The following is a 13,513-nucleotide window of genomic DNA, read 5'->3' on the forward strand; positions in this document are numbered from 1 at the left end:
ATCTACTGCTTTTCTTACTTGGGTCTACCTTATGAACCCCGTATTAAGCTTCTCCCTATATTGCCCATCTACCGTCATGATCCTATAATACATGGATTTTTCTCTTGTTTCAACCATCTCAGGGTATTGGTCATCTTCCCTACCTGGTTCAGCCCATTTCCACTTGTGATTACAAAATTATTTCATTTGAGATATCTCCAAGTTCGATATTTTGGAAATATTCCTGAATCAATCTCAAAGCTTCAAAATTTGCAAACTCTAATTTATGATTGTTATTCTTCACATGTGACTTTACCTGGGAAGATATGGACGATGAAGAACTTGAGGTATATACATTTAGGAAAAGCTAGTAATTATATACCAAATCCTAGAATAGATAACAATCTTGTGACGGGGATGCCAAATCTAGAGGAATTTTTCAATATTTGTGTAACATCCGGCAAATTGAAATAACTATGAAGAGGCTTAAAAATCGGAAATAGTCATTTTTGGAAAGAATTTTTAAAAAAATCTGGAAATTTGGCCAAGTATGGAAAAGGTGAGTTTTTGGCCAACTTTGAGCAGTTATAACTTCTAGATCAGGATGATTTAGGAGTAGTTACAGTTATGGTTGCGAAGCTCGTGGAATGGTATTTCCAACGCCACCGAGTTTACTCGATTCTGAGTTCGTATGAGTGAGTTATACCCTTTGGAAGTTGGGCAGTTGGCAGGGAAATCCGTCCGGAAATTTTAAGGGCATTTTGGTCTTTTCCCTAGCTATTTCTTTTGGGGTTATATTGTTGTGTTAGGCTGATTTTTGGATCATTTTGTCCCATTTTAAAGAGTGAGAGCTAGGGCTTGAGAGTGAAGAGGAGAAGAAGAGGAGAAAGAGAAGATCAAGCAAGGATTTTCGTCAAGGATCATCGTGGATTTCGTCGGGGGTGATCACTACTAGGTATGTGAGTCCATAGTATTGGGTTGATTCTTTCCCCCACACGCCAAACTCGTTTTGTTAGTGCGGAAAGTTTGTGGTTGCTCTTGTTGAAGGTTGTTAGTTGTGTTGTAGAATGTTGTTGAAGTTCTTGTTGATTTGGGACATGATTTGGTTGTGTGTTTGAGTTGAATCTCTTGTATGTTGAGGGATTTTATGATCCTTAGTGGTTGGGGTTGAAACCCTTGAAGTTAGGGTGGTTTAGAGTTGGAAAAAGAGGGAGAAAAAGTCGAGTTTTCTGGGCAAGGGGTTGGCGCGTCGCGCCTGCCAGCGTTGTCACGCCCCGAGCCTACACCCTGGGCGGGACCGGCACCCGGAGACCATTGCTGGCCCCAGGCGAACCCTTGGCCTGGCTTTCTTAACTCAGCGGAAACCTAACTCAACAGAATAACTTCATGCAATGCAAAGTCATAAGACAACTTAACTGATACAATTCTGGCCAAAAAGGCACCTCGAGTCTCAAAATAGAATATTTACATATATATATATATATATATATATATATATATAGATGAGAGACTCAATACTAACTGACTGACTGTCTATGAAGCCTCTAAAATACTCAGATGGATGTTGGGACAGACCCCGCAACACCCTATTAATACAAAACTAAGAACACAAAATAATTGAGTCCTCTGGAAAGCAAAGAGGCTCACCACTGACTCTGGAGTGCTCAGCTGGATCAACGACGTGCTGGATGCTGATCCGGGGTACCTGTGTCTGCATCATCATAAGATGCAGGCCAACTGGCATCAGTACATGGAATGTACGAGTATGCGAGCTGGAAAGCTAAACCACAACTTAAGCTTGAAAGGATGTACAAAGGAACTCTTACCTTGGCTCAAATCAACTCATGGATAACTGAACTCAATATATAAAGCAATAAGACACATGCAATATATAAAACTTGTAAAACAGTGTAAACAACTTAGCTTGTTTAAGATAAAACAATAACAGCTCAACTTTACTTATATAAAAGTAGTATAACTTTAGTGGGAGATTCTTTTAACCGACAATCACCACTATGAGCCCTAGTGGTGATACAACGTTTTACCTCACGTTGCCCGAGGACCATCCTATACCTTGTCGTGATATAGGAAGCTAATGATACAATGTTTTACCTCACGTTGCCCGAGGACCATCCTATACCTTGCCGTGATATAGGAAGCTAATGATACAACGTTTTACCTCACGTTGCCCGAAGACCATCCTATATCTTGTCGTGATATAGGAAGCTAATGATACAATGTTTTACCTCACGTTACCCGAGGACCATCCTATACCTTGTCGTGATATAGGAAGCTAATGATACAATATTTTACCTCACGTTGCTCGAGGACCATCCTATACCTTGTCGTGATATAGAAAGCTAATGATACAACGTTTTACCTCACGTTGCCCGAGAACCATCCTATACCTTGTCATGATATAGGAAGCTAACTTTACCAAGTGGATCCACTAGCTTAATCTTACGGGTTCATCTAAAAAGTATGACCCGTTAACTCCCATGTTGGCACATGGTTCTTTTGGGAGAGTTGAGTTTATAGGAACTCGTATCTCCAATTCGGTGCTCAAGACTACTCCGAAAAATACTTAGCTCATAAGTGCTTTAAACACATCTTTCTTTATTTGAGATAATTACTCAAAACTTAGCCCAAAGGCTCTTTTGGAAAACATAGTTCCTTTCTTACTCAAATGTGAAAACATTTAGAAACTTCTTTGGGAATACATAGTTCCCTAATACTTTTGAGAAATGAACTCAACTTTAAAGTCTTTACTCAACTTGAAACTTGACTTAACTTGAAACTTGAGCCTTAAAATGAAGTTAAAACATTCAACAAAGACTCTTGGAAAGCTTTAAAAACTTGCTTCTTAACTTGGCTTGACTTGACTCTAACTTCCCTTAACTTCGATCCTAACTCGCCTTGAATTGAACTATGGATTCAAGGTATATGATCACATGTTTATGGAGGAATTCGAGATGTCTAAACGTACTTTAGAGTGTGGAAAACAACTAGGAAACATAGGTATAATACCTAGGAACAGGCATGAGAAAGCATGGAAAGAATGGGGAACATGGCGTCCTTGGTGCTCTGCAAAGAGCGGAGCGCCAGCCCTTGACGCTCAGAAGGGGCCTGCTGGCGCTCTGCTAGGCGCGGCGCCCCAAGGAAGAAAGTTCAGAACCTCTTTTGGGGCGCAACGCGCCACCCCTTTCCCCAGAAAACTCGACTTTTCTCCCTCTTTTCTCCAACTCTAAACCACCCTAACTTCAAGGGTTTCAACTCCAAACACTAAGGATCATCAATCTCTCAACATACAATAGATTACAACTCAAATACACAACCCAATCATGTCCCACAACCAACAATAACTTCAACAACACAACTAACAACATCAACAACAACTAACAACTTCAACAACAAATCTAATCTTTTCTCAAATCATAAAAATGAGCTTGGTGTGTGGGGGAAAGGATAAACCCACACAAAGAACTCACATACCTTAATAGGGATCACCCCCGATGAAAATCCACAACGGAACTTGCTTGATCTCCTCTTACTCCTCTTCTTCTCCTCTTCTTCTTCTCTTCTTCACTCTCAAGAACCCTAACTCTTTCTCTTTTAAAATGGGACAAAATGATCCAAAAATCAGCCTAATACAACAATATAATCCCAAAAAGAAATGGCTAGGGAAAAGACCAAAATGCCCTTAAAATTCCGGACGGATTCCCTGCCAACTGCCTAACTTTCAAAGGGCATAACTCGCGCATACAAACTCGGAATTGAGCAAACTCGGTGGCGTTGGAAAGATCATTCCAAGGGCTTTTCAAACATAACTGGAAATACTCCTGGATCATCCTGATCTAGGAGTTATGACTTCCCAAAGTTGGACAAAACTCACTGATTTCCCACACTTAGCCAAATTTCCAGATTTTCAATTTTTCTTCCAAAAATGATTATTTTCGATTTTTAAGCCTCTTCATAGTTATTTCAAATTGCCGGATGTTATAAGCGCGCCCCAAAAGGGGTTCTGAACTTTCCCCCTTGGGGCGGCGCGCCTAGCAGAGCGCCAGCAGTCCCCCTCTGAACTTCGAGGGTTGGCGCTCCGCGCCTTGCAGAGCGCCAAGGACGCCAAGATTTCCCATTCTTTCCCCACTTTCTCATGCATGTTCCTTGGTATTGTACCTATGTTTTATAGTTGTTTTCAACACTCTAAAGTACATTTAAACTTCCCAAACTCATCTATAAACATGTGATCATATACCTTGAATCCATAATTCAATTCAAGGCGAGTTTGAATCAAAGTCAAGTGAAGTTAGAGTCAAGTCAAGCAAAGTTAAGAAGTAAGTCCGAGCAAGTCTTTAAATTTGTTCAAGAGTCTTTATTGAATGATTTAACTTCATTTTAACGCTCAAGTTGCAAGTCAAGCAAAGAGTATAGAGTTTCAAGTTAAGTCAAGAACATAAAGTTGAGTTCATTCTCAAAGTTATTAGGGAACTATGTATTCCCAAAGAAGTTTTAAAGAAATGTTTTTTTACATTTGAACAAGGTTGGAACTGAGATTTCCAAAGAGCCTTCGGGCTAGTTTTTGAGTAATTATCTCATATCAGCAGGAAGAAATATGTTTTAAAAAACATAACAGCCAGTACATTTTTGGGAGTAGTATCGAGCACCAAGTTGGGGGAGCGTTCAAAGAACCCATAGCCCCATAGAACCATGTTAGCCACCATGGGTAAAAGGGATCATACTTTTTAGATGAATCCTTTTCCAGATAGACTAGTGGATCCATTAGGCAGTTCAGGTCTTATACCTTTGGCCGGGTATAGGATGCTCTGGCAGCGCGAGGTCGATCGCTATATCATCACTATAGCTCCATGTGATGGTTGTCGGTTAGAGAAACTCCCACAACAGTTAATGTATTTTCATACACAGAGATTATTGTATTTTTATATACATCAGTTCATCTGTATTTCTATATACATCTCAGGCTTATTGTATCTTTGTATACACATAGAGTTTATATCATGTTTTAAACAACTTTTATTTATATTGCACTTGTTTTAAATTGCATTATACGGAAAGGAGTCAGTCAGGTTGAGTTGAGTTGAGTTGAGTTGAGCCAGGTAAGCTATTCAGTTTCTTCCAGTTTTCCTTCTAGCCTTTGTTGCTTAGTTTTCCAGCTCACATACTCGTACATTCCATGTACTGATGCCAGTTGGCTTGCATCTTATGATGATGCAGACACAGGTACCCCGGATCAGCATCCTGCACGCCGTTGATCCAGCTGAGCACTCCAGAGTCAGTGGTGAGCCTCCTTGCTTTCCGGAGGACTCGGTTATTTTTGTGTTTCTAGTTTTGTTTTGTTAGGATGTTGAGGGGTCTGTCCCAACATCTATCTTAGTATGTTAGAGGCTTCATAGACAGTCAGTCAGTTAGTATTAAGTCTCTCATCTATGTATATATGTAAATATTCTATTTTGAGACTCGAGTTGCCATTTTGGGCCAGATTTTTATCAGTTAAGTTGTTTTATGTCTTTGCATGGCATTGAGTTATTTTGTTGAGTTAGGTTTCCATTGAGTTAAGAAAACCAGGCCAAGGGTTCGCCTGGGGCCAGCAATGGTCTCCGGGTGCCGGTCCCGCCCAGGGTGTAGGCTCGGGGCGTGACAATTTGTTACTCTAGTTGTACAAATGAAGTCTTTTCTAGAATTCCCAATCTAAAGAGATTGAGCATTCGTGCATCTTCTATAGTCAGAGAAAATATTCTCTATCGTCTCTTGGATATGTCCAGCTTGAGAAAACTTGAGGCATTCAAGCTTTATTGGAGATATATTTTGGAAAAGCCCATCAAAAGATTTGTTTTTCCAACATCACTTGGGAAGTTGACTTTAGCTTGCTGTACTCATTTTATTTGGGAAGAGATATCATCATCTTTTATCATGTTGCCAAATCTTGAAGAGCTCAAACTTAAAGATTGTGAATCCGAAGATGATGTATGGAGATTGAGTGACAAAGACATATTCAAAAGCTTGAAGTTGTTGTTACTGAGCTACCCAAATCTCAAGTGTTGGGAAGCTAGCAGTGATAACTTCCCAAATCTAAAACGTCTTGTTCTGAAGAATTGCCAGGACCTGCAAGAAATTCCAACAGATTTTGGGGAAATTTGTACTTTGGAATCAATTGAGTTACATGAATGCTGCATTACTGCTGAGGATTCTACAAGAAATATCGAACAGGAACAAGAGGAAATGGGAAATAATATCCTTAAGAACCGTGCAGTTCATATTTTGTTTTTATATTCTGATCATTTGTTAAATTCATGTTTTAGGAATAAACACGTTCAATACATGTCTCGGCCAATTGTGTTTTTGTATTTTGTAAATGGTAACTATTGATGTACTGTAATATCTATTTTGTTTTCGAAATGAATAAGGATGTTCAATCTATCATGCATTGCCTATGGAGTATAAGAATTGCTGGTTTCACACTTTGAATCTGTTTTCCTCTGTTCATGTATAATACATATTTTTCGTTGATGTGCTGTTCTTTATGTGATTTGAGATGCTGGATATCGATAACATTTCTAGAACGTACACACTGGTTTTCTCTGCATTACATTCAAGCTAAGATATTGTTGGTTACTTAGCTTTCCCATTTAACTGATCGGCATTGACATCCGTTTCCTTAGCTCTTGAATATAGTTCAATACAAGTTCAAGAAAAGAAGATGGATTATAGACTTGGATTTGACGGATTGTGTTAAAGGGCATAGATGCCAGATGAGGCCAAGTTAAAGGGCATCGTTAAGGAACACTTTCAGGCGTTGAACTTCTTCCAACAAATTGTTAAATTCGTCATTTACGCCTTTAATCAGCCCCACATTTTCACTTAATAGCTGCAACAAGTTCTCCACCAGAAAGTTCACAACTGCATCTGCCATCTCTCTTTGTTGGTTAAGAAATGTGAGAGTATATTTTAGCGCTGAGAAGTTCATTCACTTTACCAGTATAGAAATCACCAGGAGCTTCATTTTTTTAAAATTTGTCAACAAATATGAATTGAAATTTGGCACTGTTTGTTTTACATCCCGATTTCTTTCATCACGTACGATCATAATCTACCTTAACCTCGCTAATACTATGCGATCGCATTCGAAATTTATGTATCACATTTCGAAGGGAAAAAGGACAAATATATCCTCAAATTATCGTAAATGGTATGCAGATACCCTCCGTCATACTTTTGGGACTTGGTGCCCCTGCCATCCAAAAACTAGAGCATATTCTAACGGAAGACTAAATAGGAACACGTGGCACAATCTAATTTGTCAATCCGATATTGAATAAATGTCGGATCTGTGGATAAGATTATGACATGTGTATGTCCTTTAGTATAAAAGGTATATATGCTCTAGTTTTTAGACGGCAGGGGCACCACTGTCTCAAAAATATGACGAAGGGTATCTGCATATCATTTACAATAGTTCAGGGTTATATCTGCATACCAGCTATAGTGAAAGCAGTTAGGCAGTTAGGATTTCAGTCATTCAATTACTATATAGCTTGTAATCAACGCATTGTACATAATTGTTCTCTCTTCCTAAACTCTCTTCTTCTCTCTTAATTCTTCTTCTTCTTCTTCTTCAACTGTCTTTTCTTGAGGTTACTCCTGAAATAGTAATTCGATCCTCGAATTCATTGAGAATTCCTTTAGGGCCTGTTTGGAAGGATACCCTGGTAATTGGATTTGGTGTAATTGGTGTAATTACATTGTCTTGTCCTGTTTGGAAGGACATGTAATTAGTGTAATACACTCTACAATTCACAGGCAGAGGCTGTGAATTGGTGGTAATTACATGGTGTAATTACCACCTGATTACTTTTTAATTTTATTTTTATTTTTATTTTTATTTTTTGTTTTAATTTTTTTTACTTCTATTATTTTAAGTTCTTTTTTTATTTTTATTATTCTAAAAATTTGTGAAAGTTTATTTTTTATTTTTTATTATTATATTTCATTTTCTTCTTGTTCTCAACCTTACTTTACGTGATTCTATGTAATTTTCTCGTATTATCTATTTCTTTATGTCATGCTTAGTTTCTCATTAGCATAATTTTATTATTATTCTAATTTTTAAATTAAAATAGAATTTATTGTTAAGTAAGGTTATTGACTTACGTTTTCTTTATTAAGAAAAAATAAAAATAAATCATATTTATTGCTATGTTGAAATTGTTATAAGAGTATTATGTTAAATTTTTTGTTTTGAATTTATAACTTATGTTATATTTTCAGTTTCATTTGTTTTAGTAATATTGAATTTACATTGCACGTCATTTTTTAATTAGACTTGATAGATTATATTTTTGTCAAACATTTAATAATTTATGACATTTTATTTATATATTATTCTTTTTATCAAACATGCATTTCACGATATTCGTAGAAACTTCATACTTTTAGTTGTTACGATCAATTCAATTGAAATATATTAATTTGAAAAAATATAAATCAACTATTTTTTCATAATATTAGTTACAGAAAATATGTTTATTAATTAATATATTTTCAAAAAAGAATATATATCTTAAATATTTAATTTAATGTCATTTATAAAGTTTCTTATTTGTCTAGTATAAATTTATTATAATTTTATAATTGCAATTGCGCATCCAAACAGAACATGTGTAATTACATTGTGGCATCCAAACAGGACATGTGTAATTACAGTGTAATTACATTGTGGCAACCAAACAGGTCAGTGTAATTACTAGGTTGGTAATTACTATCCTAGAAATTACACCAATTCCAATTACCAAATGGCTTTCCAAACAGACCCTTAATCGAGTAACAGAGATTGATGGTTGAAATCCTAGACAATGTAGGTTGGAGTTTAATTTGTGTCGTGTTAATTTTGTTGTTTACTGCTTACTGAACCAGGTTCCGTCCTAATACGAGTGGTGGGATAAGTTAGTTCTTTCATTTGGCAAACACAAAGTTAGCATGGAGTGGAATTGGAATCCCTTGAGGTTCTAAAGCTGAAAGAAAATGCATTCATGGGTGAGACTTGGAAGCTGGAGGTGGTAGATTTTATCGAACTCCAGATATTGTGGATCAAGAGGGCCGAATTAGAAACTTGGAATGAGAATTAACTTCATAATGTCAGGCCAATATTAGAATCCACCCCATTGTCATCCCTAAGTTTCAGCTACATATTTAAGGAAGATAATTTTCCCGGAGAAAACTGATTGGTTTTCCGATCACTAGTACTCAAGCTTACACGAAGACGAAGATCAAGATTTGTCTCTTGTTCTGTTTCCAACTTCCAAAAGGAGCTTCTTTTTTCTTTTTTTTTGAGGATGCAGTAGTGTCTGAAACTTCCCTATTCAAAAATGATTAACTAGAATTCAGCTGAAAGCTTAGATGCCAAGTTAATAAGACTTGCAATAGTGCCTTTGTTGGGAGTAACGTATCTTTCAACAAAAACAATGATAGATTAAAACAACAGTTTTACACGAATGAAACAAAGCAAATACAAAGATAACAGAATAGGAAAGATGCAAACAACAGTTTTACACAAATGAAACAAAGCACATACAAAGATAACAGAATAGGAAAGATGCAAACAGTTTCACAACCAAGAAAAAAAATACAATCCACATAAAGGGGAACTCGAGATGCAGCAGAACTCTGGCTTCCAGCAAGCTCAATGTCCAAGTTCTCTCCTGCAGAAAGGAGGAAAATTATGTTAGAAATAAACAAATGGTATTTTCTATTCCAAATCATGGTCGAGCCATATATAAACACACGTAAGAGCGGACTGCAAATTCATAATGTAAGGAAAGAATTGGTTAGTTATGGTATTCACCAGCAGGACTATTAGTGAAGACTATAATGTGGATTTTAATGATTTCAGTATAAATGAATTCAACCGACCTTTTATATCACTGTGCAACCTTGGATTCATTTTCAGGAGGGAATATGCTTAGCTTGAGTTTCATGCTTTTAGATGTCTTGCTATCCCGAACATTTTTTGCGGATTTTACTGCTTTGCTTGTGTTATCCAGCCTCATCTCTTGAAGACTAGGTATATCAGCCAGCTCAAGTGGCACATCATCGAGCTCATCACAAGAGATAAGAACAAGTTGCCTAAGCACGGGGAAGTTAATAACCGAAGCCTCCCAAGATTCTAATTCTGACCTTTCAATCCACAAGACTTGGAGTGCGCTAAATCCACTCTTTGGCTTCCAGAGATGACCCGTGAATGCATTTTCTTTAAACTTTAGGACCTCAAGAAATTCCAACGTCCCCAATTTATCCGCCTCACTCCAAGCAAACCTTGTGTTTGTCAGAGTTAACTTCTTCACCGTACTTACCAGATTGGAGAATGCTGGTGGAAGGTGAAGTGTTTTATTTATGAAAAGAACATCATTCAACAATTTTAAATGTTCCAGACACTGTAGCTCTTCAAGATTGTTGATACCACCCTTGTAAGCACCAAGAAAAGCCGCCATTTGCCCTCGAATGCTCAATTTTCTTACATTACACGCCTTTGCTAGCACATCTTTTTCACAACTTTCTGGCGCAACCATAGAAAGAGTCTGTAGACAAGAAGGTTTACCTGTGGTGGTAGTCGGGGATGGCAATTTTGCAGGTATGTTGGTGTGGAGATGCCTCAATTGTAACAAGTTCCATATTTCTGCTTTTACTTCAAGAGTGGGCTCTAAGGTACTTGTATTAAGTATTAGAGTTTGTAAATTCCAGAATTTACCAAAGGTAAGAGGGAGGGCCTTAAAGTCACCTGAGATAGCAATATACCTCAAATGATATAATTGGTTAAAGTCTTTGGAGAAACTAAATTTGAGAGATTCAACATCCAAGACTCTCATAAGTGGAAAGGCTTTGTGAATGAGTTTGATTTCATTAGAAGACAAGTCAATTGGTTTTTGTTTTGAGGAAAAACAATAGAAAGATCTGACATGTTCTGCAAAAGGTGTTGTGGAGAGAAAGCCAGACAGATTAGATGGTTGAATACACAATCGACGGCAAGTATCTGGGTCCAGGGTAGATTGATCAGGTTCTTGAAAAAGGCATCTGTTACTAGCCTCCGTTTTGCAGAACTGATACAACATGTCGTGAAGACGACATGTTTTTATTTGACCATCAGACCTCTTTTGCATTATTATTACTAAATTTCTGTTGAGAAGATCTGTCAAACAATCCTCTGCTATCTCCTCTAGAGTGGACTCAGGCTGTGGCTTTATCAACCCCTCTGCTATCCACAAACGAATCAATTTCCAACAAGGGATATCAAAGCCTCGAGGAAAGACACCACAATACAAGAAGCACATCTGCGCTTCTTGGGGCAAATGATCATAACTCATCTTCACAAATTTCAGGCAGCAGCTATCTTTGGTATCGTCACCTAAATATTGCACCACATTTTTGTCAACTCTTTCCCACTCCTTTTTGTCCAAACGACCTCTTAATGCTCCTGCAATTACCACTACTACAAGTGGTACTCCACCACATTTTTTTGCAATTTTTTTCCCAATTACCACTAATTCATTTGGACAACTTCCCTTACCAAAAACTCTCATTACCAACAATTCAAAACTTTCTTCTGTCTCCAAGAATTTCAGCTCATGAGGTTCTTCATTGGCAAATTTAGCAACACGTAAGTCACGTGTGGTCATCATAATCCGATGACCCTTTTTGTTTTCTGCGAAAACTTTCCTTACATGATCAATGACTTCGTCTTCCCACACATCATCTAAAACAATGAGACATCTACCTCCTTTCTTGATATAACCACCTATTGCCTTAGCCAATGTGTCCACATCATCATTGAGATGATCTTCTATGTTTTTTTTGAAGAATTTAAGAATCCTAAGATAAATATCCTTTGCTTTGCATTTCTGACCGACGTAAACCCAAACAATGCTGTAAAATTCATATGTAAGCTTAGAATCATTATAGATTTTTCTTGCCAGTGTAGTTTTTCCAAGTCCGGGCATCCCCACCACTGGGATAATATCGACACTGTCCATCGGTCCTTCAACAAGTCGCTGGATCACTGTGTTAGCTTCTTTATCAAACCCGACCACTGCTTCATTCTCCAAAGAAGGACCCTTTTAAACATGTATATGAATCACATCAGAAAACAGAATGGCTGATCTTCACAGGTTATACATCTAAAGTAAGTCACATTTTATTAGAGATGAAAGTGACTTATATATACCGTTACTGTTACACAAATGACTCATATATACTCTTTTCCACTAACGAAAGTGAGAAAAATTAAGTTTGAATCAAAAAAATTATCCATGTAGTGGTATAATTGATTATTCTCACACATTGTTTTTTTTTATTCAATACTAATTTGAATTTATTATGTTGATGGTAAAATTTATTTATTTTTTACCAATTTCCTTGTAAACTTTATTATAGATGCCAAAAAAAAAAATTACGCATACAAAATCTATACTACGATAGAGCCAAAAATAAATTATTTTTAAGTTTTTTCTCTTTTCATTCATAGTTCTTTATTTTATTTCTCTTATCTTTACACTAAAGAATGACAGAAAAAAAGGAAACAAAAATAAGAAATTCTAATGATATCAAAGAAGCCAAAAAAATTAAAAAATTATTGTGCAAAGGAGTGACATAGAAATTTCTATATAAAAGATATTCTATTTCCTTCAATTTCAACTTAGCTTTTGTATTGATTATATGAATCATTAAAATTGTCCAGACTTTCCCTATCGATTTTGGCCAAAGTACCCAAAATTCGTTGACCAAATCGGACACAAATCCCACATATACACCCACACCCATGTCATGTCGACACGGGTGTGGCACCAAAAGTGAAGAGTCTGAGCAACTCAAGTGGTAAATACTTCTTCATCATTAATCAAATGTCTCAGGTTCAAGTTTGTCATGTAGGGCACGTGTGTCTACTTGTTCAATTTTATACAAGCTGAAGTATCTATTTGTGCACACCAAAATTGAATGACAAAATATGAGTTGAGTCCAAGTTAAAAGACATATTTATATATTATATATCAAACCTAATTATTAGAAAAAAGGTTTGATATACTTCTCATAGCTCATATATATCCTTAGTATTACACATATTGCTCACATATACCATTTTTCTCTAAAGGAAGCAAAAAAAGTTTATTTTGCTTTTATTTATATATATATATATATATATATATATATATATATATATATATATATATATAATTCATGTAGGAGTATATTTGGTCCTTTTCACATGTATTTTTTTTTACTTCTTTGATTCAATGGATAATTTAAATTTATTATTTTAATGGTCAAATTTATTTTTTCTAATTTTCTTATAAAATTTATTATAAATACCCTTTTGTTTTACTAATACAAAAAATAAATTAAAATATAACAGCAAAAAAAAAATTAAAATTTTAATATAGCCACAAAAATATTTGTTTTAAAAAAAATCTTACTTTTTCTCCTTTTCCATTCACACTTATTTCTTATTATTTCTTATATTTTTACATTAAAA

At 36.1% G+C, this 13,513-nt stretch overlaps 2 protein-coding genes, 1 long non-coding RNA gene and 1 pseudogene across 5 annotated transcripts in view; 2 read left to right on the plus strand and 2 right to left on the minus strand.

Moving 5' to 3' along the window:
- The window catches only part of LOC125854278 (putative late blight resistance protein homolog R1B-23), a 154,632-nt gene that overhangs the window by 139,755 nt on the left and 1,364 nt on the right, over window positions 1-13,513 (minus strand). Inside the window, exon 2 of the mRNA XM_049533775.1 lies at window positions 9,904-12,098. Coding sequence (XP_049389732.1) covers window positions 9,912-12,098 — 2,187 coding nt within the window. The 3' untranslated portion in view covers window positions 9,904-9,911. The remainder of the gene's footprint in view (window positions 1-9,903; window positions 12,099-13,513) is intronic.
- Window positions 1-13,513, plus strand: part of LOC125856277 (putative late blight resistance protein homolog R1B-23) — a 107,614-nt gene that overhangs the window by 21,261 nt on the left and 72,840 nt on the right. The window lies entirely within an intron of this gene.
- Window positions 1-13,513, minus strand: part of LOC125854286 (putative late blight resistance protein homolog R1B-16) — a 55,107-nt pseudogene that overhangs the window by 11,421 nt on the left and 30,173 nt on the right. The window lies entirely within an intron of this gene.
- The window catches only part of LOC125854313 (uncharacterized), a 77,075-nt gene that overhangs the window by 10,207 nt on the left and 53,355 nt on the right, over window positions 1-13,513 (plus strand). The window contains exon 2 of one of the 2 annotated variants that reach the window (XR_007445397.1): window positions 10,583-10,743. This is a non-coding gene — a long non-coding RNA (uncharacterized LOC125854313). Of the gene's footprint in view, window positions 1-10,522; window positions 10,744-13,513 lie in introns of those variants that run through there. The other variant, XR_007445396.1, reaches the window with a different exon arrangement.

The sequence above is a fragment of the Solanum stenotomum genome, chromosome 2 (assembly GCF_019186545.1).
Source record: "Solanum stenotomum isolate F172 chromosome 2, ASM1918654v1, whole genome shotgun sequence".
Classification (NCBI taxonomy): Eukaryota; Viridiplantae; Streptophyta; class Magnoliopsida; order Solanales; family Solanaceae; genus Solanum; species Solanum stenotomum.